Here is a 27,776-nt window from a genome sequence, read left to right on the forward strand (position 1 = left end):
TTTAGAAAGTACCAGTTTATTTTATCAAATCAGTGACAGTGAAAACAAAAGCAAATATACAAGAAATCTCATCTGAGCAATCAAGAGGTTGACATGCTTTCCAAGCCAAGGTTATAGAAATGTGTTAAGTATATAATCCTCCCCACCCAACCCCAAACTAAATAGTTCCAGAAGTCAAGTTTGAAAAGACTTGTGCTTATGCTGCCACAAAATCCATCACACAGACTTCAAACTTTACCCATACATCCATCTTAGCAGTCTAACAAGAACATAAAAATCATAGCGTGAATTCACTGCCAAAAGTTAAAAAAAACAAGGGAAGAGCAATCCTTACATAGTTCTGGTAATGTACTAGTAGAGAACCTTGCATAAGCCCCTTTTGTTAACAAAGGCCATCAAGTTAGGCACAAGGCTATGTCACCTTTTAAAAAGTTACAGCTCAAAGGATGCAAACAGAGAGAAGTTCAAGATTATGTCAGGATCTATGTGGGTAGAGATGACCTTGTGCAGTGCAATGCCTGATCTCCTGCAACTTACACAAAAACACACACCCATACTGCATTGAAATTTCCCTTTAACGTCAGAGAAGATGAGACTATGCTGATGCAATCGGATCAAAATCAAGTGGAGCTCCCAAAAGGAACTTTTGAAGTGATCTAGTTTTTCCTAGGTAACCCAAATCACACAAAATACACAGCCTTACTATAAGTCACTGCACAGAGGCAGCAGCTCACATGATGCATCATAAAGATCCTAATGATACCACTCTACACACCCCACCCCACAAACTAGGATCTAATCCCAGCTCTGGTGCAGCATTTTCACACTTCCCTCAGGCCTGGTGGCCTGATATGACCTTCAGGATTCTCTCCAGCCCACACTCCCTCCTCAGCAACATCCCCCTCTCCCGAGGCCACACCCCTCATACCCTCGAGTGTTTTGGCTAGCTGGAATGCATCCTTGAACTGATAATGCCTCTCAGTTGCCTGGATACAGGCTATGTATGAGGGGTATGTAAGCGTGTATAGAAACTAGCCTACTGTACAAAGGCAAAATTTGCATTCATTGCTCTACCCACTTTTGCCTCTGGTCCTGCCCATTACTAGCATATGGCCTTGGAAGGTTGCCCAGATGGGAATGAGACCCTTGGTCCAATTTATTTTTAAAAAGCTCCTTATCCCTGCTCTTTCACAGCACAGGCATGCCATTCAAGAACTCCTGTACCATTCTGGCATAGCCGCAGACGGATCAAGATTCTTCCCAACATGTACCAGCACTACAGCCGTGATATCAAGTAGAACTAGCAGCTAGAAAAAGGCTTGTCCCTGAAGACCCTCTTCTCTAGAAGGGGAAGAGCAGTGTGCCATTCAGCGTTCTAGAAACCAATAGCCTCAGTTAAGAGTCTAAAGGTAGAACAAGCATGTGCTACTGCGTTGGGAGTTTCTTGGCACTTGCCTAAAGAGGGAATGGCAACTTGCACAGGGGTGTTACTCTTCGTACCAGGTGCTTCCCAAGTGCATTTTCTGTCATCCCTTGAGCTGGCCAAGACACATTAATAGGTGAGAAGCAAATAGCAGCGTATGGCCAAAACGTACCCAAGTTCCCAGCAGTGGGATTCATGCTGTCTATGAAGTGAAGCCAAGTGCAGAGGCAAGACTTCAGCTCAGTTGAATTGTTCAGCTGCCATTAATTAGCAACAACATCTGTGAAGTAATGACTCCATCTAGAACAGGTAGATATTTAGAGAAACTCTACAAGGAAGAGAGCAACCCATCACCCCTGCAGGAAGGCTGCACAACACCTATTCTGGTATTCTTTTATTTAAAAAATGTGCATTTTACTGAAAAAATATAGCTCTATAGCATTGATAATATATTACAAGGCTAAAACACACACACACCCAATTATATTTTAGTCATGTTCAAAGAAATCTGATTTTTGCATATAAACATTAATTCTAGCAGAAGTTATTGCCTTCAGGGTGTAATACACAGAATAAAGCTTAAATAGTTTTCACAATCATTAGGAGTTTCATTATATTAGTGTTTTACATATAAAAAGAAGAGTTACCAAAAACAGAGCAGCCATCTTAGAAACGATAAATAGCTCTATATAAAAAACAAAACCCAGAAACATCTTTGCTTTTATTCCAGAAAAAAAAATATAAATATTCTCTTCTCAGTTTCCTAGAAGAACCTATGATATGAACGTAGAAAGCTTTAACATACTGTAGCTGCTGCTTCAGTTCTGGCAATGAATGAAATAAAATGTCATTCATCTAGAGATATGTCCAGCAAGAGGAAATAAGGGGTAAAAAAAAGTCATGAGAATTACAAAATGTACTTTTTAAATTTAGGAATATTTTCTAAAAACATATATAGGCAAGGTATTTTTCTTAACTTTTTAAAAAATGAAACCTCCTAAAATTAAAAAAGGTATTTCTTCAACTCAGCTCCATTAAAAAGTGGGACAAATTCCCCTGCCGCACACACACAGTTTTACTCATAGGCTACTCAGCCCCCCCCCCCCGGCCTAAGAAGGAATCACTTCTTCACATAGCCATTCCTCACAATTAGACCCAAGTAGTATAGAGATGCTCAGCTCTGAAGAGAGCAATTTGCTCCCTACCACCATTAAGTTACACTCTAGTGTAGGAGATTTCATAAATATGTTCTTTACAAAATGTCATGCATAGCTGGCCTGCTACAGGACAATCTTCTTAGAGGCACAATGAACTTATACCTTTTACAGACAAGGCAAGTTGGAGCACTGTAACCAGATGCAAACACTTTCACATACAAACCCCTTCACTAAATCAAATATGTTATTTGGCAAATTTGCTTTTGTGTTTTAGAACACATACACACTTCCACATCCCACAAGGGTCCCCCCCCAGGACTCTGCCTTTTTACTTTGCAACCTCATTTGCTAGTGGGATGAGAAGGGTCATAAAAATATTTTTTTTAAAAAAAAATCACTTTGACATTAGATCCAAGACTGCATTTCTTTCAGAGCTTTTTGTCCGCGGTCCAAATGCTTTTTACAAAGTCCATTTCTGACTCTCAAGTGGGTTTGTGGCATTGGCAAGCCTTAGGCGTAGAATTCGTTTGTAGGGGCTTTCTTGTAGATTGGCTTCTTGCCAAGGTCATAACTACCCTCATCCTTTTTCTTCATGCGATAGATCAGGAGAAGGATTGGGAAGACAGCGAACAACAGCAACCCGACTGCACCACCTGCAATAAGAGCTGGAAAAGGGAGGGGGGAATAGTAACATATATTTTTATTTATTTATTTATTTATTTTATTTATATACCGCCCTAAGCCCGAAGGCTCTCTGGGCGGTGTACATAAAAGATAAAACAAGCACAGTGTATAAGTACAATAAATACAATAAATCAAGAACCAAAAACAAACAAACAATAAAAGAACCAAACAACGTCCAAAATACAAGATAATAGTGAAATACTGTTAAAATACACTTTAAAATGCCTGGGAGTATAAAAAGGTTTTCACCTGGCGCCGAAAAGATAGTAGCGTCAGCGCCAGGCGCACCTCATCAGAGAGACTGTTCCACAGTTCGGGGGCCACCACTGAAAAGGCCGTAGTTCTAGTCACCACCGAGCTTCTCGATGGTAATAATAGTAAATACTGTGGAAACTGAAGAGTTTTGTGCCTGCTTCCAACCCATCTCATGCCAGCAACTTCTGTCTCAAGCTTCTGCTGTTCACATGGCAAATAGAGCTGGAAGCAATTTTCTATCCAACTTTAGTTGCAATTTATACTCTGTATTGTTTTGTTATTACATTTATGTCTCATTGTTCCTCTGTTCCTCCAAGTAGTTCAAATTCTCCCCCTTCCCATTTCCTCACAACAATCCTATGACACTGTCGTGTTATCAGGGTCAGGAGTCATTCCAGCATGCCAGGAACATGCCTTATACCAAGTCAGAACATAGGTACCGTCTACACTGACTGGCAGCAGCTCTCTAGGATTTCAAGCAAGGAATCTTTCCTAGTCCTACCTGGGGATTGAACCTGGGACCTTCTGCATGCTAACAAGATGCTCTACCACTGAGCTAGAGGGGAAGAGTGGGGGGGGGGAAGAGAGAGGAAGAGACTGATCACACCTACTGGAACCATGACTCTTGCATATTTGAGCTCCATAGACTGGTCAGAATGTCTTCATGGCGCCCCAAGCTGAGAGGCTCAGTATGCATGATCATTCTCCTACTAAAATCCATAGTACAGACCATGCATTCAGAACCTATGTACGCAGGCCACTATGCAGATATTCCAACCAATGAATGGAAGCTGGATGCATGGAAGGGGAATGGCCTGCTGGTACAATCTCCATCTTTGTGTGGATTCTCTCATTATTGCTAAAATTGTTGCACAGGGCTCCCTTCCCTAAACACAGCTTCTTGCACTCACACATATGAAATTGGAGAGAGAGCAGTAATGTAAAGAGAAGCTTGATCAAGAGACTTTAGTTTAGGTTAAATTTAAATAAAATATATTCCTTATTTTAGGCAGCAATCCAAGTATACAACACTGAGTATCTTGGAACTGCAGCTGCCCATATCTATGTCCTTACATGTTTAGAGGTTTAGCCATGCTGTTTAAACAGGATGTTTTAACAATTAAGTAGTTAAAAATATTATCTCCACACCACTCCAGCATCTTTTGTTTCCCCCTCATTTGTGCAATTCTCATCTGTTACTATTGTTACAATAGCAATACTATTGCTAAGTTCTTTGTATTCCTGAAAAAAAATTCTCTTCAGAAAATGTGATTTCTTCCCATTTTAGGGAGTGGCAAATGTTGTGTAAATTTGTATTTGTTAGCAGAGAACGACAGCGGTCTGAAATGCGCGTGTGTCAGTGTGTGCGTTTACCTAAGAAAGCAGGCTTTTACCCTGCATTGAAATCACTGAGACTTAAGACTTAGTAAAATAAGAAAAGCTACTTTATTTATAGAAATATATAGTAGATAGAAAGGCATTCCTAGTTCTTACTAACTAACCAAGTTGGAGGTGCAACGCCCAGGCTTGGGAGTTGCCCTCGTGGCTCAGGAGAGAGAGAGCAGAGAAAAGGTGTCTCCTCTCCCTCGGACAGTAGAACAAGAGAAGAGAGGAAAGGGTGGAAGGAGGAGGGGCAGATAAGCTTCCCCAAGACGTATCAGTCTAACGACGGAAGTCAGTCAGTCAGAGCATCACAGGTAAGGTAATTAAGCCTATCCATCTGGAGGACCCTAACTCTATCTCCTTTCTGGAACATAAACAAAAGAACAAAACAGGAGTTGCTCTTGCCCCATTTCCAACAGCACATTTATCCTTCTGTCAAAAAGGTGGTTACCTGCAAGAACTTCTGTCCTCTCGAAGATGCTGCCATTGGCTGTGCTGGCCATTGAGATCTTGTTGGACAGATCATCTTGTTCAGGGGATGCAGCTTTTTTGGGAACGATAATCTCATTTTCTATCACAGCTGGCTCACTATCCTTTGTCTCTTTTTTGGAATCAGGGATAGAGTTGTCCAAGTAGACCTGAATAAAGTGAAACGATGAGTCTTACCTTTTTATTACACAGCTGAGAGAAATACTGTACACAAAAGAAAGAAAGGAGAACTGCTGAGCCTATTTGGGAGCCAGTGTCTCTGCTTCTTGTTCCAAGAGAAAGATCATTTCTAAGGGTCAGCACATCTGGAGACAATAGGTGGCAAGACTGGCCAACAGCAGAAGATGCTGCTAAAGAACAGCTCTATGTTTTGCAGGCAGCATTAGAGGTTTCTACAGCAGGGGCACCCATGGCATTCTGACAATGGACAGTGCTGTCAAGTGTTACTACACTGTGTTGTTTTGCTGTCAGTCAGTACATGTCATTTCTGCTCACCATTTATCTTGTGAAGCACATCTTTTAAAAGTTATCCAGTCTTTACCATGCACCATTTGTCTATGCCAAAGCTATGCAGATGTACACGTTACATAAATATATTGTCACTTCTCATTTCCATTTTTCAAAGTTACTACAGAGGTTTAGTACCACATTTGATCTAAAAGCATGAATGCAGACAATAGGTTTTTGATGGCACGTCACCAACAGAATGGCTTTTTTGCCAAAATATAAGCTTCCTCAGGAAAATTTCTGTAAATACGTACCATTGGACTGTCAGTGGCTGGAATCAAGGCATCCTCAATGTCTGAATAGCCTAAATAATGAAGAAAAAACTATTAATTCTCACCAAAATGAAGGAACCACAATTTATACTGTCATCAGCTTGATTTATGTGTCACCTATCCCCTACTTCTCTGACCTAGTGGATTTTGCTTCCAGCAACCAGTTACACGGACTTTCATTGCAAATTCACAGTGTGTGTAGTTTGACTTGTTTTTAAGAGGCACTGCCCTTTTTTTTCAAACACCCATTCCTTGAGGATAACTGGCTCATGTAAAACACCAGATCTGCCTCAACTTGTTGTGTGCTAGTTTCGGAGCTTGTTTTTCCTCTGTCTTGAGAACATAATGTTTAATAGGGCAACCAAGTTGTTGGAGCAAGGTTGTGCTGGGAGTCTGGAAAGTGCAGAGAGCACAGGATGCGAGACTATTCTACAGTCAAACACAGAAGTTGGGGTGCGGAAAGAAAGAAAAGTAATTTCAGGGGTGGAATGTAAGAGGAAGGCCTTTCCCCAAAATATAACCTTAATGGGGACATCCAACATAACCACAACAAGGTGGTGAGCTTCCCTGCCGAGTGACCAGTTTCTGCAGATCAGTTAAGATACACATTTCCAAGACTAGTTGTTTCAAACACACACATGATGCATCCCCACTGTTGGGACTGCAGTTGTGTGAAAGAGAATTTGTTTTACTTCCAAGTCAGGCATGTAATCTAGAAGGTCTGAAAAAGCATTTAAGTTGCAAGAGGTGGTGGAGCTAGTTGAGCAACAACTCCCATCCTCGCACACCTGGCTAAGGGTGGTTTGCATACACAAAGGCCTCAAATCAGAGTTTGATACTTTCACCCCATGTTAGCCAGATGATATTTGGCAATGTAAATAGGAAACAATGCAATGCAATGCAAACAACATGTGTTCATCTCAAGTTTATCAGCTATGGCTTGTTACAAGCCCAGGCAAGAAGACCACAGATTTACACATGCAAAAGGCTGTTTGACTTTGACCTAGAGGCAATGATGAGCGAAATATACCTTCTTCATCTCCTGAACCTGAGAACTCGTAATCATCTTCATCAATTACCAACTCAGGCCTTGAGTCCTCATCGTCTGGCAAAGCTCCAGAGGGAAATTCCTCAACATACAGCTGTGGCCCCATAGTCTCAGTTTCTCTCACCTAAAAAAGAAAAACATGAATAAAAAGGAACTGTTTAATATTTCCAGCACTGGAAAAAAGTAGAAGTACTGAAGGTAATAGATTGGGTCATTAAATGCAGGAATGTAATTAAATCTGCTAAATTATTCTACTGGATGAAAAACAGAGAAAGAGGAAGAAAAGGGGTTAAAATGGATTATTCCAAGATTTCTTTTAGATATAGTAAGACTTCTATTTTAGATGAACTAGCATAACTTAATAAAGTATTAGGAAAGAATTGAGGTTTATTGAGCATTAGTAGGACTTAGAGATAACTAATATATTTAAGACATGGTACTGTTTTTGTGGAAGCCACAGATCTGAACTTACAAGATCTGAACAGGGTGGTTTATAACAGATGCTATTGGAGGTCGCTGATTCATAGGGTCGCCATAAGTTGTAATTGACTTGAAGGCACACAACAACAACAATTGTGTTTGTAAGTAGATATGGGATGAAACTGTAGAATTGTATTTTTGCTCTTTTGTGTGTGCATTTATATATTATTTAAAGGAACGGTCTTGAGGGACCAGAGGCCAGACTTGTTGTTCCAGAGATTGGCAGAATTCAAAGATGGCAGTCTTTGTAGCCTGATCAGCTTAGAAGAAGATGATCAAATGCCACTGGTGTTTGTTTCTTTATTGGTTGCACAGGTGACTCCTATGGAATAGATGCATTTCTGCATCAAGCTGTAAAATTTACCGTTGGTAAAATTTACCTAACAGTACATCACATAATTGGCAGCTCATTATTATGCTATAATGGTTGCATACAAGCACTTTGATAATTAAGTTTAAGAAGGTTGCCACATCGTTACCTAGAACTAGTGCCTGACTCTTTAAAAGTTTAGAAACCGCAGGGGAAGATGCAGCCCATTTCATTAGCTGCCCTGCTCTTCTACCTGTGGACCTTCACTCACCCTCTTCTGACACCTCCTACGGGGCAAAGTAAAATCTCTGCTTGCTACACCAGGCAAAGGTGAAGAGGGACTACAACTTCTCCTACCATCAGCTTTTAAAGACACAAACACCATACAAGAAACTGGCAGTAGAAACCCTATTTTAAGTTCTTGCAGCCATTTTCCAAATACGTCTACACTGTTAGTGGGCAGAGTCAACTTCTGGCCTGTCTTTCCCCACAGTACTGGGGCCTCAAGCCAGCAATATATTAAATGGCATGTTTGCTTCACTAAGGCCTCCAAATTCAATTAACATTATTCAAAGGTTAGAAGTGATAGATTTATTTGCTTCCCCCTCTGAAAATTCTACTGACGGAGGATCAAAGGGTTTTTTTTTTGTAATAAATACCAACTCACTTGTATTAGGTGCTCCATTAAGAACGTACAATTTAAAAAGCAAACTCAGCAGCTGCCCTTTGAAAGGCAAAAAAGACCTCAATGCTGGGGCCTAATAACAGCCACAGATATGGAATTAGCACAGCAATAGCAGCAATAGATAAGCTGCTGTACGGTACATAAAAGTCAAAGTGACTTTGCCAAGGTTCAAATGTCAAGCTAAATAATTCCATCAGAGGCCATTTAGTTTCCAACCCTCAAATAATATAGGAATCTTCCTTATACCAAATCAGACCCACTGGTTCATCAAGCTCAGCACTGTCTATGGTGACTGGCAGCAGCTCTCCAGGCTTTCAGACAGGGGTCTCTCCAAGCCCTGCCCGGAGATGCCAGGGATTGAACCTGGGAACTTCTGCATGCAAGGCAGATGCTCTACCTTCACACTATTGCCCTTCCCCAAAGGCAGCCTGCAGTACTGCTCTAAGACAGAGCTTGGAAAAGTTACTTTTTTGAACTACAACTCCCATCAGCACGCTGGCTGGGGCTGATGGGAGTTGTAGTTCAAAAAAGTAACTTTTCCAAGCTCTGCTCTAAGACAGCTTTCTTTGCAGTTCAGTTCACTTGGGTACTTTCATTTCCAGAATCAACAGGCCATTTGCTAGTTTGGGGGTTTCACTTTTTCCATCTGGAACACAAACTTCCATCTGCTTTGATAGAGGAGGTAGGGTTTCCCCTATTGCAAGGTATCTCAGTTCACTTACTGAGTTGCAATAGATTATTAACCTACCATGATCAAGGAGAAAAGCTACACAGGCCAGCTTCATGCAGGAGAAGAAGGGGACTCATGCAACCAAACAGGCTGCAGCACTGATTGGATCAATCAGGGGCACTAATAATGATGTAAACATATTGAGGACAAGGGGTCAGAAAGCCCTTCTGCAAATCCTTTTGTCTCAAAGTACAATCTTTGTTAGCTCTAGCCTGATGCAAGCTCAGCACCAGTTACAGAACCAGTCAATGGCTACAGAAATTCCAAACCAATCAGGCATGGCAGTGGACTGTGGTTGCCTCCAAGCAGGGTCAATACCTGCCAGGAGATTCCAGATCTGTCAACTATGCCATGCTGCAGTATCTAGGCAGCCTTCCCCAACCAGTGTGCCTCCAGATGTTGTTGGACCACAACTCCCATCTTCCTGACCATTGGCAATGCTGGCTGAGGCTGATGGGAGTTGTGGTCCAACAACATCTGGAGGCACACTGGTTGGGAAAGGCTGCTCTAGAGACTTTGCATAGCACTTATATGAAAAACTGAACTCTGCAAGTTTTGTTATGTGCCTTCAAGTCAATTTCAACTTATGGTGACCCTATGAACCAGCACCCTCCAATAGCATGTTATAAACCACCCTGTTCAGATCTTGTAAGTTCAGGTCTGTGGCTTTCTTTATGGAATCAATCCACCTCTTGTTTGGTCCCTCTTTTTCTACTTCCTTCTGTTTTTCCCAGCATTATTATCTTTTCTAGTGAATCATGTCTTATCATGATGTGTCCAAAGTATGATAACCTCAGTTTCACCATTTTAGCTTCTAGTGATAGTCAGGGCTGTGGAGTCAGTACGCCAGACCTTCGACTCCGACTCCTCTATTTTTCTGCTGTCCGACTCCAACTCCTTCATAAATGGCAAATGTATATTAATTGGTAATAAGAAATTTACTGTAGTAAAATGGTAGCACAAGGCATTTCATCACCACCACGTGAATCCAGAGCTTGGAAAAGTTACTTTTTTGAACTACAACTCCCACGAGCCCAATCCCTGGGGCTGATGGGAGTTGTAGTTCAAAAAAGTAACTTTTCCAAGCTCTGGATTCACGTGGTGGTGATGAAATGCCTTGTGCTACCATTTTACTACAGTAAATTTGTTATTACTAGTTAATATACATTTGCCATTTATGAAGGAGTCGGAGTCAGAGTCGGTACATTTCTACCGACTCCGACTCCACCCAAAATTGCTCCTGACTCCGACTCCACAGCCCTCGTGATAGTTCTGGTTTAATTTGTTATAACATCCAATTATTTGTCTTTTCCGTGCTCCACGGTATCTGCAAAACTCTCTTCCAACACCACATTTTGAATGAGTTGATTTTTCTCTTATCTGCTTTTTTCACTGTTGAACATAGAGAGAGACCTTCCCTGTGCTGTGACCAGCTTTTGTCCTCTTTTTAAGGTAGACAGAAGCAAGCAGGTGTTGACTGATGGGGCACACCTATATGCCAACTCAGACTATATTCATTGTGATGAATCACAGATATAACTTTCCTCTGTGCCCATCTGCTGCTAACAAGAGGCTTGAAAGACCAAGCAGGCCAGATTAGAAAAATGGCTGAAAGGAATGGGCGGTGTGTATATTATCAAATCAGAGGATGAGCAAGGCTAGAGTCAGACATGTACAGTCATTTGAGTGCTTTGATAAAGCTATTACAGAAGCTCATTTGCAAGAAAGTGACCAAACAGGACATTTTATATCAACAAAGGCTTGACCCAAATGAGGTTAATAAAACTTAAGTTGTTACAGTGCAATGTAGTGAAACCTCATTCTCCTGTATCAGCCTTTCCCAGTCTGGTAACCCTGCCCCCAAAAGGGAAGTCATAGTCCAAAAAGCCACAAAGGCACCAGATTGGGAAAGGCTGTCTTAGACCCAAGGTCCAGCTGTCCCATGAACGTCACTCAGCACTGGTAGACTAATCCAAGAACAAAACTTCTTTACATGCATAATATTTAATATGTAGAATTATGAAAGTTAAAAAACTTTAAGAGGGGCCCACATGGTGTTGAAAGGGAACGTCCTTTATCAGTAGAGTCTGTATCTGCACAGTACAGACAACCGGAAGACACAGCACTTTTGGAAGGACTTGAGAATTGCTCCATCCACCATTTTCAATCTCTTCCCCAGCTGGGGACTCACAGCCACCACTTCCAAGGAGAGAAAGCTCTTACCATGCCCTAAGGGAGCTACAAGTCTAACCTTGAAGAGCAGTCTACTTCCTTTGTTTGCTTGAAGCACAGCCTGCTCTTTACTTCAGGTTAGCCTCTTGAAAATGTTACCTGTATACCCCGTTTAATTATTCTGCTTAGGTTTACACTAAATTACTTCAATGCAGTAGGGGATCTGGCTCATTTAGAACCATAGGGAGTTTATTTATTACATATATATTCTGCCTTCTCTCTAGAGAACTCAACGTAATGTACATGGTTCTCTTCCTTCCCATTTAATCTTCACAACGGCTCTGTGAGGTATGTTAGACAGACAGTGACTACCCCAAAGTCGGCCAGCGAGTTTCATGGCTGAGTGGGGATTTGAATCCCAGTCTCCCAGGCCCTAAGCCAACACTCTACCCATTACACCACATGGAGAGTGGGCATGAGACATTGGATAGTTTACTTCATGTGAGGAAGTCCCTATCACTAAACAGACTCTTTAAAAGAGGGTTGTAACAAGCCATTTCTGTGCTCTGGCAGAACTTACATCTGGAAGGCAGACTATATTTCAATTTTGGCAGAAGCATATAGAATCAAAGAATAATAGAGTTGAAAGGGGCCTATAAGGCCACCTAGTCCAACCCCCTGCTCAATGCAGGAATCCAAATCAAAGCATAACTCTGCCAAGGTGCACTGTTTGGTCTTGCTTGGCCCTTGCTGTCATTCCCACAACAGAAAGCTGCACCCTGAATGATCCACATGTCACTCTGCCTTCATGCAGTCCCATCTACATTTGCACACGAAATGACCTCAAATGCAACACACGCTCACGAGACAGTGCTATTTTTTGAGACCCCAAAGTCTCTAGAGATGTTTTGTCTGCACAGGGGACTGCAATTTTGCTTTTGGCAAAATTAAATGCCAACTCTATCTGGAGATCCTTTAGACTCCCACTGTTTCAGGTATTAGTTTTAGAAATTGGGACTTTACAGCTACATTTCTTCCAAATGTAACAAAGAGAATCTGGTTTATTTTCTCATTCCAAAGACCTAGGGAGCTTACTGCTCCTGTCTATCTTATATTCCAGATTCTCTTAGAGAGCTGAGATCTAATACATTCCAACTCATACAGATCTGGAGCATATGAAGGGGGGGGGCTGAACCACAGAGCTTGCTTGCCAGCCTCTACCCTGTCCTTAAAGCCCTGCTTGCTTTTAGAGAATGAAAGCGAACAGTGTGTGGATGCTGATTTTGATGTTTCTCCATTATTTCTTCTCCTACTTTTTCAACATAGTAGCTGCACCGGGACTGATTTGATGGACAGGTTTTTATTTTTATCTTTAACTAGAGGGGCTATGTAGCTCCATAAAGCACTGGCAGCATACACAAACCTTGCTATTAATTATGCTTTCTAGCCAAATCCTTTAACTACAGAAGCCTGTCACTTCTACATTTAATCCAGTTGCACCATATCTTCTGAGCATTAAGTAGCTTTTACCCATATCTAGTGCCAAGCGAGATTAACAAACACTGCTGGGAGGAGCAGAGGGGTGGAGAAGCAGCTTTTCTAGCCTACAAATTGCTGAAAGATTTACTTCTCAGCTGCCAACCACAGACTGTGCGCAGGTACACACGCACACCTTGATTCGGCTACCCGCAAGTGCTATTGCAGCAAGACTATCAAATGTTTTAAGTACCATAGCAATTAACTGCACTAAGATATACCCAGATATTCTTAAGGATGATTGTTAGCGAAGGGATCATAAGTAAATGCTGTATGTAATGCGTATGGCTCCTAGAAAGGCCAGCAGAACTAACTGGTTCCTTTGTCACAGCCAGAGTATATTTTAGTCCCGCTATTAACTGTTTCAGCTTGACTACTGCCACTTGTTTCTTTTCAGACTCAGATACTCAACACTGCTACTAGTGCAAAATTGATCTGTCCAGCACACCAGAGACAGTTAGCTGTCTTATTAAGGGGATCCTGATTGCAATGCTAGCAACCTTCAGAAATACTCACTTCTATAGATCCAAGCCCCAGAATCTAGATTTCCTCAAGGCTCCTCTGAAAGCCAGTAGAATCCAACTGCTATCAGAGACTGAACACTGCCATGCACTATATCTAATGGGGCACACTTCCACAGATTGTCTTAACTTGTATTTTCCAGCTATGTGTACATATGCAAGGGGAGTAAACAGCCAGACCTATCAAATTGGTATCACCGGGAACAAGGATCTGGACCAACAACCTTGATGAATGAGGTGGCCGTTACCTATTAACCATTTTCAGATGGGTAAGATCTCTTTTCCAATGTGTTCCTCAAGAGAGAAAATTGTGTTCGTAGGCTGTAAATTCCTGGTATTTAGTCTTCTCAGAAGCAACCCCAAACACATGGCAAATATGCATGCTGAATTTATACATCCTTCTTATGTCCAGCTTCAAGGAAACACATTAAGAATGCTAATTTTTGCAAAGTGTGGAAAAGGAACGGCAGAAGAATTATCAATCAAGTTGTGTCTAGGGCACTGTTCATCTACGGCTGCCTAACGGTAGTCAACTGAAGATGTAAAAAATGTCACTGGGTGTGGAAGACATATACACAAGTGATGGCTGCACACATGTGGACAGATGGGCTTAAAAGGCTATTCCAAAGACTGTAAAACACTGATTGTAGTGGCTCTATGACTCTTGCCAGTCTTGCTTTTAAAGCATGCTTATTCTTGACTTCTTTCTGAGTCAGATAGGAGTGGCACCTTTTGGATCCAAGACAACACCCCTGTCCCCTCCCAGACACTGTCAGACATGTGTACCTTCCTTTCACAGTATGCCTTCATGTTTGCTTATATGTATGTTCTTTGCATGAGCTGTATTAGTAAATAGCTTGCACTGTCTGGACCTAATTTGTTCAGTTTCCTGGGGTGGAAAGTGGGTAGAATGACAGTAGTGTTGACACTAGCAGGTCACAAGATAGGTATTTATTTTACCCACAATTAATGGTTGACACGCATTTCCCAATTCCCCCCCCCCCGGCCATTATTCCTTCCCCTTTGCCGTAGCCTTAATCAAGGGTATTCTTTTTAAGACTTTGATCTGATCATACATATACCTCTCCCCCAATAGTTGACACTTTATTTAGATGAACAGGTATGGTTTGAGTAAACCAGGAACTAATTGAAGCAAAGCACACATGAGGAAGAGAGGAGGAGCAAGGGAACCCAACTTGTTCATACAATACTAAACTAACTCGGTGTCTCAGCAACAGCAGAAAACTAAAGAGTTTGTGTGGACTTCAATTCTATGTTTAAAGGAGTGCTACTTTCATAATTAAAGTTATACAGATTTAGAAGGGATGTTGCAGCCATTTCAGTTCACCCCTTTGGGCCAATTTCTCCTGTCTTTCGTCATAAGCAAAGATCTCCAAACCGGCTATGTGCAAGCTTTAGCCAGCAGCATTCTCTAGCCCTACAGGGCTTCAAAACTATATTAACCCACATTAATAAGCTTTAGTTCAGCTTTACAATTGCACTAAGCTCACTAGATTTACCTAACGTGACTTAAGTAAACAGAATATGTTTAGACAGGACACTATTGACAACAGCGGTAAAGGCAACCCTTACAAGTCGAAGCTGGCACTCCCCCTACATCTCTCCTCCCCCTCACACACACACACACACAGTGTCACATAACAGCTTCGCAGCCCATATGGTCCCAACAGTGCCTCAGCCAAGGTAAACCTTGTGCTTCTCAGGTTATTGGATTATCAAGCCCATGCTTAGAAAAGGGCTGCTTGCAACTTTCAAAATGTTTTGGAAATTTATACTCAGCAAGTCTGTTCTGACTCACCGGACTTCCTTCAAAAAGCCTTTGCTAAGGGCTAAGGTGAAGGGTGGAATGTTAAGATGTCATGTCTTACAAGAGCAGCTATGCAGGAAAGCAGAAGTATTACTTGGTTCAATCTTGTGACTTGTCAGTTCCAAGGAAGTTAGGGATTCCTCCTGTCAGCAGACACTCTGGTGAAATTACAGTCATGCACTATTTCAACTGTCTTGCATATCAAAACTAGGTCTTACTGTGCAAAAAGTCCCAAAAATTACTAAGAGCAAAATGCTACAGTTATGTTTTGAGACCGTGGCCTTTATGAATTGAGCCCATGCTGTGTGAGCCAAAGAGGCCAGCTTTTAGGTTTGCACACCTGGACTTGCTCTGCACTTGTCTGCCATGTTTCAAGCACCATATTAGGAGCAACCAAAAGAGCAAAGTAAGTATTTTCCCCATGTATCCAGCTTATACAAATGCAACTGTCTAAGAAAACACACTTTGTAGTATTCCTGTGACCATCTGCAAACTTCAGAGATGCCAAGCAAAACAGCACAGGAAGGGAGTTCAAAACGTTACACTTTTCTTAGTAAAAAACAGCAAGTCCACTTTAACCAGCCAGGAGTGCATCCAAGATATTTGTTAGGTGATCTGGGCATGATTGCTTGCCAATGTGTGGAAAAACCACATTCAAATTACAGAAGTTTAAGAAAACGAGAGCCCAGCTGGATAAGACCACAGGACGGTCTAGTCTAACATTGTTTCCTACAGTTGCCAACCAGAGGCCTATGAGGTGCCCACGAACAGGACATAAGAGAAAAGAACTCTCCTACTGTTGTTCTGCAACAACTGGTTTCCAGAGGCATGTTGCCTCCAATCCTAGAGGTGACATATTGCCATCATGACACCTTTGAGGTTTCTCCAACACAAATATGGTTTCTATTTCCATGTTTAGTCTACAGTTTTGACTACCACCCTCAACTGAGAGGTTGCTCGGTTTAGTTGTTCCTGCATCTGTCCCACCCCCCATTTAAGTTTGATAAGCAAGGGATCAGGAAAGATTTTTCACACAGCAATACTTTACCTTTCTAGCAAATCTGCAGGCAATCTAAGTTTGTTTGTACAGCTGAATTCCTATTCTATACCTTGCAGAAGTGTCTATTCTACATAATTTAATCTAATCAGGAGGCCTAGAGATTAGCACAGCCTTCCTCATCTAGACCTGATTAAGACTTGACTATTATAGGCAATGCTGTTTTACAAAACCACAGTTCAAGAATGATATAGGAAATATATAAGGTTTGAAGACCAATACATCAAGTACTTTCCACTGCTATAGTAAGTACTGCACTGAACCAACCTTTGCAGTCTTATAGCGGAAGTAACATGGACCACACAAAGATAGGAGTCAGCTGAACTAGGGAGCTATTACAATTAAATGAAGCTCATGTACAGGAATCCCCACCAAGTTTGTGCAACAGCAAATAGTTTTAAGGCAGGGTTAACCAGAAGTGGGCAGTGCAGAACAGGGGGACAGAGTGGTCCAAAGACTTTTCTGAAGTACTGATTTGCAAAAAGGAGTTTAACAGATGTTACATATATACATTTAAGAAATGTCTACATTTATTTATTTATTATTTGATTTATATCCTGCTCTTCCCCCCAGAAGGAGCCCAAGCCCTTCAGTACAGATTTCCAAGTCAGTTTACAACATCTCTCAAACACACAAAACCACAAAGCAATAACCAATAAAACAGAATGCTACCCTAGGCTAATCTGGGAGGACGGGTGGGATATAAATTCAATATAATAATATTGTGCTAAAAACAAACCCAGCAGAACTTAATTTTGTCAGATGTTAAAAAGTTGGGGAAAATAAAAAGTCTTCACCTAACACCTAAAGGATATTAGTCTAGGAACCATGTAATTCTTCCTGGGGAAACAGTGTCCTACCAGGATGCCACAATTAAGATAGCTTTCCCCAGTTGCTATCCACCTTATCCTCATATAACAGGGGAGTGTACCTCTGAAAAGCACATCAGAGCAACAGAAAGAAGAGGCCACACTGAGGATAATAAAGACAATAATATTTGCTTTACTTTCTTATTCTCTCTTGCCAATAAGTTTTTTAAGAAGTCAAGATGGCCACAAAAATAGCCAATCACACTTTTATCTTATCCAAATAATTTTGATATTCTTGACAGCATATGAGTTTGGGGTGGGTTTTTTTTGCTTTTTTACAAAACAAAGTCCTTTGCCTAGCTCCAATTATGATTCCATTTTTGCAGCATTTTCACTCATACTACTGTTTTGTTGGCTGCTGGCCTTTTGTTTATTTAGCTAAAATCTATCCCAAGCACATGGAAAGTCCTGTAACTGATCAATAGGTAAAACCTTGAAAACATCTTCCATAAAATTTCTGGGCAGTATTCAACTAAAAAGTTGCACTAGTTCACATGCTACAGCAACAAGATTTCAACCACTCTCCTCCTCCCACACTACCCCTGAATCTGCTCTGGAGGGTTGGAGGCAAACCCCAGATCAGATTTAGGGGGGCACATGGGCAGAGATCGTTCCATTGTGCAAGGAGAAATCCTTGCTCTGATGGAATGACCTGCATAGCACTGCACTGAATACAACACCTGTGTTGTTAGCGTTCAGAAAGGGAATCTTGAAAACTTCTCAACTCCACCACATAATGTTGCAGGGTTAGATGGAAGCAAAGATTCTCAACAAGGACTCAAGACATTACCAATCATGTTACACATTTCATTCTTCCCTATGTTTGTTAAGATACATCACTGCCTGCTAAACCTATTACCTGTATATCACCTCCATATCAGAGACAGGATGTCTCTTAATACCAGTAGCTGGTAAATATAAGCAGGAGTGTGCTACTGAGCTCTTGCCTTGCTTGTGGCCTTCCCAGAGGCATCTATTGACCACTGTGGGAAATAGGATGCTAGACTAGCTAAGCTTTTGGCTCAATCCAGCAGGGCTCTTATGTTCATAACAGAGCATCAGCAGTCAACCCTGATGAGTCAAAATTAGAGGCATTCATAATATAATCTTGCCAGTTGCAAAATGCTGATTAAGGAGAAGCAAGTGTCTACCTCAGCTTGGGATTTTTGGACTAGAGAGTTCTGTTCTTTGCCATTTTCCTCTTTTACATAGTCATATTCTGTGATCACATGCTAGAATTACAATACCAACGAAGGCTGAATCAGTGTCACTTGTATATGAAAAGAATACTCATTCACATGCTTAGTGTAGCTACTGAATCAGGGAGCTTTCCAAAGAATGTACAATTCTCAGAAATCTAAGTCAAGCACAAGACCTGCTACTTATTACTAATGATTCCAAAAAGGGAGGATTGCTGACAATTCACAATAGCAATTCACAGTTTCTCTAAGACAATCCATGAAATGCACACTTACACATGTGTAATTTTTTGTTCACAGATCTTTCCATGGGTAAGGCCAAATGCACATACCTCTCTTGCAATTTCTTCTGCTGGATTCAGCATATCCACATATTCTGTCCTTCACTGCACAGAAACACATGCCAAGTGTCTAGTCCTATACTAGACCTGTTCACTGTAGATGGGAACTTGCAAGAGCTTCTACCTAGATTCTGCCAAGTATAGTTCATACTAATTACTTTGTACACCAAAGCCTGTACTCCTACACCCATTTAGCTTGTGGACTTTCCATGGGCATCTGGTTGGCCACTGTGAGAACAGGATGCTGGACTAGATGGGCCACTGGCCTGATCCAGCAGGTTCTTCTTATATTCTTAACAGCAAGTTCCATTAAACTCAATGGGATTTATTTCTGTAAACATGCAAGGAATTGTGCTGCAATTCCTTGCATGTTTACAGAAATAAATCCCATTAAGTTTAATGGAACTTGGTCTTAATTGCAAATCTCTAATTTTTTCATTACCAAAATGCAAGTAATCATGCAATTTTTGTTTAACTTATTTCAAAAAAGTGTTTACATTTGCCATAATAAACTTAATCCCTTCCAGTTATTCTGTTCCTCCCCATCCTTAACTATCAGTTGTCAACTTGGATGGGGAAGAAAAACAGGAAAATAAAATGTAGTTGTCTTTGTCTGTTTCCTACACTGTAAACAGCTATTTTTTCTTAGGTAGTCAGAGATATCTTGGGAGCAGAAGAGTAGACCCTACTCTTGAACTGGCTACATAAACCTATCTCAGCTTTCGCTTAACTTATTTATGTTTGGTAAAATGACATTTAAAGGACTTACAACATTGAGGTGTTATTTCAACATCACTAAAGGCCCTAGAATTAAGTTATCTGCTGTGTATTTGATGTTTTTAAGTCACACCTTAAAAATCACAGTAACTATTTCTTCTGTGGGAAAATATTTTGCAGGCTATCTGTCCCTGATACGTTCTGAGGAGATGAGCACATTAGCCTTGTTGCAGCAGCCCCATTTTAATGCAAATCTTTTCAGGCTTCTTTCCCGAGGGCTGGCATTACTTCAAGCCCAAGGCCAAAATGTCTTCAAAAGCAACTGCCAGAAGGTCAGGTGTAGATACAAGAGGAGGTGCTGCATTTTCAGGATACTTTATAAACTTCTGACATGCATTTCAGCTGCATGCACACCATACATTTAAAGCACACCCCCACACAAAAAACGATTCTGGGAACTTTAGTTTGTTAAGGGTGCTGTGAACTGTAGCTCTGTGAGGGTAAACTACAGTTCCCAGATTCTTTGGTGGTTTTGGATGCTTTAAATATATGATGTTCGTTCAGCCTTAGACTCTTTAGCCAGTCACCCACAAGGCTCTCTCACCTCATTCAACAAGCATTGCCTCAGCAGACTAGCTCTCTTTGTCTTCTGCATCACAGAGATGGGAGGTCAGATATAAACACAGTACCTATTATTCGCCAAAGCCCATTCCTAATCATGTTGTAATGCTATCTTGTCCCCTTCCACTCTCCTTCCCCCATTCCGAAGCAGCATGAGCACAATGCTTGGAGGTAGTCTCCACCCCCAGGAGTAAGTTTCCACTAACTCATCTTCAGTCTCATGCAGCAACTTGCCAAAAGCAGAATAAACTACAATTGTGTGTCATACACTTTCCACATGTTCCCGTCCAAGTTTGACATACTGGGCAGAGACAGCCAGGCATCTTCAGCTGAAAAGGAGTTTTCCTAACCAGTCATCAGTCACCACTGCTTACAATCTATGAAGCCATTCCAGTCACTATTAAGATTTAAAGAACCACAGATCTCACTCAAGCCCTACAAACATTTTGTTTGAAAAACCAGTGAGTATTTGACAAATGGCATGGCAACACAGTTAAGGGATGGCAGCAGACAGCTGGAGAGCAAGAGTTATTTTGGGGTACCAAAATTTGATAAATTAAGCATATGCCGAGGGACCTCTTGGCACGGACAATGCAACCACCTAGCTCTGTGTCCTAACTGTTAGGTTAGAATAAAATACTAGTTTCCCCAACTCAGCCTTTTTAAGCAGGGGGAGACAACAATGAAATGTAACACTGAGCCAGAACAGAGTAACATATTGAACACTATGTTTCAATTAGCATATTGAACAGATTATCATGGCCATGACTCTGAACTCTTTCACATAACACAAACCTAAGCTTGAAGGTTATAAGAGCAATACAAGAAATCAGCAGGCTACAAACGTTATGCTGCTAACTAGGAAAGGTGGATGGTTTAACCAAGCAGCCTAAGAAATTGAAACAAAGTACTAGCTGGTACCAATTCATGCAGTTATGTCTCCAGACCTCTGTAATGTTTGTCACAACTGCACATCCCACCCAGCCCCACACATGGTGGGGTGGTAGAAAGAGGCCTAGGAGGGGGGGTCTGATGGGGTCCCCTCCTCCGGCCATAACAGTAAGTCAACACAGTGTTATGGGAAATCTTGCAGTAAAAGTAGTAAGTTTAACACCTATACAGTGTCGTGAAAAAGTATTTGCCCTGTCTGATTTTCTGCATTGTTTTTGGCACTGAACGTTGTCAGATCTTGAACCAAAACTTAATATTAGAGAAAAGGGAAGCTAAGTGAACAAACACAAAATTTTGATACTTATTTCATTTATTTATTAAAGAAAGTTAGGCAACACCCAATGCCCCTGTGTGAAAAAATAATTGCCCCCCTATTAACTCAACCCAATGAAAAGGATTAGGGCCAGAAGTTTTAACATCTTGGTAAACAATCAGGCCTGCTTTGGGCTAGCCCTGCCCAATATAAATCTGACTAACGTTGGCCCTTGCCATCACAATGAAGTTGCCAGCACACAGGTTCCAAAGCCACATCATGCCATGATCAAAAGAAATTCCTGAACACCTCCAGGAAACAGTTGTTGATGCATATCAGTCTGAAAAGGGTTACAAAGCCATTTCTATGGCTCTGGGGCTCCACCGAACTGACTGTGGTCAGAGCCATATTGACCAAATAGAGAAGGTTTGGGACAGTAGTGAATTTTCCCAGGAGTGGCTTTCCTGCCAAAATCCCTCCAACAGCAAGGCATAAAATCATCCAGGAAGTCACGAAGGACCCCAGAACACCACTCAGGGATTTGCAGGCCTCTTTCGGCTCAGCCAAGGTCAGTGTTCATGAATCCACCATCAGAAAGACACTGTGCAAACATGGGATTCATGGCAGAGTAGCAAGGGGAAAACCACTGCTCACTAAGAAGAACATGAATGCTTGTCTAGAGTTTGTCAAAAAGCACCTAGATGATCCTCAAGAGTTCTGGAACAGATGATGGAACTTTTTGGGCAACATGGGTCCCATTATGTCTGCCAAAAACCAAACACTGCATTCCTCATGAAGTACCTCATACCAACAGTCAAGCATGGTGGTGGCAGAGTCATGGTTTGGGGATGCTTAGCTACATCAGGACCTGAACGACGTCATCATTGAAGGAACCATGAATTCTGCTTTGTCTCAAAGAATTCTAGAGGAGAATGTCAAGGCATCTGTCCATCAGCTGAAGCACAACTAGGTCATGCAGCAAGACAATGATCCGAAACACACAAGCAAGTCTACATCAGAATGATTGAGGAACAAGAAATTTAAAGTTTTGGAATTGCCGAGTGAAAGTACAATAAACCTTATTGAGATGTTGTGGCAGGACCTGAAAGGAGCAGGTCATGCTCGAAAACCCACAAATGTCACTTGAGTTAAAGCAGTTCTGCATGGAGGAGTGGGCCAAAAGTCTATCATAGTGCTGTGAGAGACTGATCAGGAACCACAGGTAGCGTTCGGTTGCAGTCATTGCTGCTAAAGGTGGCGTAACCAAGTTTTGAGTCCAAGGGGGCAATTACTTTTTCACATGGGGGCATTGGGTGTTGCTTAATTTTCTTTAACAAATAAATAAAATAAGTATTAAAATTTTGTGTTTGTTCACTCCACTTCCCTTTTCTCTAATGTTAAGTTTTGGTTCAAGATCTGACAACATTCAGTGCCAAAAATATGCAACAATGCAGAAAATCAGACAGGGGGAAAATACGTTTTCATGGCACTGTAGCTGCAGCTCCCACACATATTGGTCAACAAGCCTCTCTTTTTTCTACATAGTAATAGGGTCATGCTTTGCCAATCACATAGTCTTGTGGATCCCTTGTTTCCTCTCATATACCCATATGTAACTGCAACATGACTTGCTAAGGAGGCAAGGGGAGAAACTTCAAGTAGTGTGGATTATCCCTCTAGAACAGGTATGGGGAACATGCAATCCTTCAACACGTTGCTGGACTCCAACTCCCATCTGCTTCAGCTGGCATCCCCAATGATCAGCGATTTTGGCAGTTTGGAGTCCAACAACATTCCCACCCCTGCTCCAAAACATGCTCAGGTAACTTTGTCAACGTTGTTATACTGGATGTGTCAGATGCGTTCTAGAGCTACAGTTAATTTACACTTTTAATAGCTTGTGACCGGGGTGAACTGCACTCCATCTGGACAAACTTACCAGATGTCAATTTTTCATGGTTATATTGATTTACAGTGTTCTTATTCAGGATTTGTTCCCATCAAATGTTGAAGACAGTCCTAATAGTGGTAGATGGACTTATGAATTAAACAGACATCTGAACTGCACTTGCTACCATGTTTCTAGTTCTTCAGCATCTGACCACACTACAACCACGAGGACTAGAAACTCCAAGAAGTGAAGAGTTGGAATTATCCAAATTCTAACTAGTTCCCATTGGGCACATCGGAACTACACATACCCCCTGGCCATATACTGCCTATGTTCGTTCTAGGCACTTGGGCAAAATGCAGTATTAGGGTCTAGTTTGACTTCTTAAAGCAGGAAAAACATTCGGAATAGCTGTCAAAGCCAATTTCTACTTTGTCTTTGCAGAACCAGTAGTTATATCACATCAGCCATATGAGGGCACACCTGAGCTCTGTCTGAGCCTATCCAAATCAAACAAAAAAGAAAATTACATATTCAGGTTAACAATGCAGATTTGATTGGGAGAGACAGAAGAAAAAACTGGGCAGGAATAGAAAGAACAAGCCTGAGGGATAGATGACAGCAGGACGGGACAAACCAGTTTGTTCATTAATAGTGCTGCACTATTTTTCAAAACATGAAGCTCAGCCAATCAAATACTTATTATTTTCGGAAATTCTACTACTGTTTTATCACTGCAGAGGGAAGCCAAACTGGCATATTTCACTCTGGCTCCTTTACTCTGGTAACATAGGAGACCTATTGAATTCTCCATGACAAGGCTTCATGCATGCAGAACAGCAACAACATTAGGAAATATTTGTTTAAATTTACATCTTTCCTTTTTATTGCAATACTCAAAGTGTATGAAATTATTGTGAAACTTTTTAAAGCTTTATAAATTAGTAAAATATAGCATTAAAAACAAAGATAAAGTGCCACAGATAAATACAGCTTACATGGATTAGTCCACTACTACTCCAAATAATCACCCTGTCCCTGAATGAGGCCACGGCAAAAATGGGGGGGGGGGGAGTACATTCCTCTGCATTTTGGCAGTCCATCTAATTCAGGCCAGGACTGTCACTAAAGAGCTAATGGCCAGATATTTTGGTAACACTCAAGCAGCATGTCAATAGCATCTTTGACTGATAACATAACTGCAAACAAATTTAAGGATAGTGGCAAACCTCAAAACAAAAGCTGCTGATAGATCCTAGATTAGAACCTAGTTTCATCAATGCTCTGATATCTTGAGATTCTCTCAGACGTACTCAAGAAAAATCAACAAACCAAGACCCTGGAACTCATGTCTTCCACAAGAGTTTTTGTACTCATTAATTAAGGAGACTCCACAACAAATGAAAAAAAAATGAGGAAGAGTTACTACATCACAGTAACAAAATGAGTTTATCCCAACACATCATCAATTTATGAAGTTATGTTTTGCACATACTAAATGCAGCACATTAAAGGCAATCAGCAAACACGTGTCATAGTAATTCCAGGCTTCTTATCTTTATACATTACTACCACCTATGCCCAAGTGCAGCAAAATGATCTATGCTTCACCTGGTCAATGAGATGGTCACAGAACACCCATGCCATTTGCAGAAAAAGGTTTATATGATAATCACTTTAGTTACTATTTATTAATTTCTTACCCAGCCTTCACCACAAGGCCAGGTTTCAAACAAATTTGAAATTCAGTTATTAAAATTAGTTTAAAAATGGCAGTCAAGATAACAGGGTGCGTCCTAAAATATATATCTCGAGTTTCAAAGGATGCATCTTTAGCACACACAAAATATATAATGAAGGTGACAGATGCACCTCTATGGGGAGGGAATTCCACAAAAACTGTGCTTTTGGTCTAAGAAATACAGAGGTTTGAACTGGCAAGAGGAGGGAGTACAGGTAGGTCCTAAATAAGCCAAAGAGGGAGGCACTAAAGAAGTCAAGCCCTATTTTGTAAACACCACCACTCTCCCCAAAAAGAGGCAGAGTGGTGTTATGCAAGCTGCTGAAATAATGGCACATCTTTCCTCGATGCAGACGCTGGGAGTGATAATTCAGCCTGAATTATTCCTCTATTCCACTGATCTTCTCCCACCTTAGATGCCAAATTTCTGCTGCCAGCATATTATGAAGTTAATTGAAACAAGGCTCACCAACCCCTCTGGCTTTACACAGCCTTAGCAAACATCTTCTGGATTAACAATACACATAGCGAAAGGGTATTTGGCATGGTCAAAGGTTGAGAGGCAAGGATGTTTACCAGAGAAAAAACTACCTGTTCAAACAGCTAAAGGTGTATGGCTGGAAGGGGGGGAGAGAAGGAGGAGAAAAAGATTTCCAAGGATTCCTCTTGTAGCAGAACATTAGCAATCAAATCCAGATTTACAGGAAAACCCCAGATTTGTAACATGCCAGAGCCCTGGGGATTACACTTAATGGGTTCTGTATGACGTTAGGGAATTGCAACAGAGCCAGGCTTTGGGTCAGCGGTTACTCATTCCACAGCTATGAGCTGGAGGAAATGCTAAATAAGGCAGCACAGCACGTTATTTGCCAAAATGTGCTGGTATTTGGAGGTTTGGGAAGAGACAGCAGGAAAAAAGCAGGGAGGGGGGCAAGAAAGCCACAAGACAGTCAAGGAGATGACGAAAGTCACCCCGCTGCCATACAGGAAGGGAGCCCATAGAAGGAATTCTTGGGGTGGGCGGCCTGAAACCTGCACCCCAAACATTAGCCTCATTTCAATGTGTAAGAAAAAGAAGTGCTAAACAGCCGGCAGGGTTTGACGAAAAACATTCCCCAGCGTTAACTAGCGTGGGGTCAAGTGAGGCTGAACTATACCTGGGGGGGGTGGGGTGGAAGAGAGGAGAGGAAAGCAACAAATTAGCTTAATAAGGAATTAGACAGACGGGGGGGGAAGTGAAGTAATGTGCCTATTTCTAATGTCCATGCAGGGAGCCCCCGGTCCCTCTCCTCTCCAGTGAAGCACTGCACACTCCCAAGAATTTGGAGAGGGGCGCGTACGTGGAAAGGCAAAGAGGTGAACTCAGCCCCACCCCATGTTCCTAAACGAGGCAACAAAACTTTCCCCCCACGTTACATGAGGGGGGGAGAGGCGAGCTCACCCCTCCCTCTCTCCCCCTTACCTCACCCCTCCCTCTCTCCCCCTTACCTCACCCTCACTCAATGCCATGAAAGGTTAAGGAGAGCCAAGCCCTCCTTCCAAAGTCCCGTTCCCAAAAGCAATTAGGGAGCGGGGAGCTAGAGTCTCCTTCTTCACCCCTCACTCTAAGAAGGTGGGTAGGGAGAGAAGTGCCTTCTCAGATTATCAAACCCCTTTTTTCCCTCTTCTAAAAAGGGACGAGGAAGAACAAAATCCGACAGACTGCTCCCTCGCAACCGCGTCCTCTTCTCTCCCGCCCGCTCCCCAAACAGCCATCCCGCCAAATCACTACCAACCCAGCCCCGAGGACGCCTCGAACCACTCACCGACTCGGTGACTACGGCAGGCAAGAGCAGCAAAAACAGCGCGGCGGCGCACAGGCCGGCGGGCTGGCGGGGCTGCATGGCGTTCTAAGATCCGCGAAGGGCGCAAGGGAACGGATTGATTCAGCCACGGGGTAACTAAGTGCCCCCCTGCCGGCGCTCAGCTTTCTTATAGACGGCCTGGCCCGGCCCTCGGAGGAGGAGGAGCCGAATCTGGGGCCTCTGCGTGGGAGGCGGTGGCGACGACGGGAACTCCCCCGTCTCTTAACCACAGTCCTCTTCCTTCGCAGTGTACTTTTTAAAACATCTTTACGGGGCTCACCCACACAACAACCAGGGGTGGGCTACTTAGTAATTTTTAAAAGTGGGTCCACCCTATCTAGCCCGTATTATCTTGAGGTCTCCGTATTTAACAGTCTTGTGTTAGACTGACAGGAAAGCAATGGAAACAGATAGAAAATGAACGTTATGTTTTAGCTGTCTTTTCACCAAAACATTATATATCATTGGTCCACGCCATACATAAGTATTCCTGGAAATGGTAGTTTACCCCTCACAGAACTATAGGTCTCAGCACCCTTAAGAAACTACAGGTCCCAATATTATTTGGGGGAAGGGATGTGTTTTAAATGTATGCTGCGGATAGGACCATCAGGCACCATATTTTTGTCACATGTTTGTTTGGCTCGCCTCTTGGCGTGGGTGCTTAATGCTGAGTGATGACCCACAAGGAGCGGCAATTGGACCCAATGTCCGTGGGGTACCTTGCATGATCTGTGAGACCCTTCGTGTTCTAAGAATTACACCCCTAACAACAACCTTGTGGGTCCTTATTTTTCAGATAGGACAAAGGC

The 27,776-nt window shown here is 42.0% G+C and overlaps 1 protein-coding gene across 1 annotated transcript; it reads right to left on the reverse strand.

Annotated features, from left to right (window-relative positions):
- On the reverse strand, positions 1 to 27,099 carry SDC4 (syndecan 4). Its single transcript, XM_061631452.1, has 5 exons — positions 26,926 to 27,099; positions 7,201 to 7,342; positions 6,153 to 6,202; positions 5,354 to 5,540; positions 1 to 3,245 (listed from the first exon to the last, which is right to left on the reverse strand). Exons 1-5 carry the CDS (start codon positions 27,001 to 27,003, stop codon positions 3,091 to 3,093), a joined length of 612 nt encoding a protein of 203 aa, XP_061487436.1. The 5' UTR covers positions 27,004 to 27,099; the 3' UTR covers positions 1 to 3,090.
- Positions 27,100 to 27,776: the final 677 nt, after the last annotated feature.

The sequence above is a fragment of the Rhineura floridana genome, chromosome 6, assembly GCF_030035675.1.
Source record: "Rhineura floridana isolate rRhiFlo1 chromosome 6, rRhiFlo1.hap2, whole genome shotgun sequence".
Classification (NCBI taxonomy): Eukaryota; Metazoa; Chordata; class Lepidosauria; order Squamata; family Rhineuridae; genus Rhineura; species Rhineura floridana.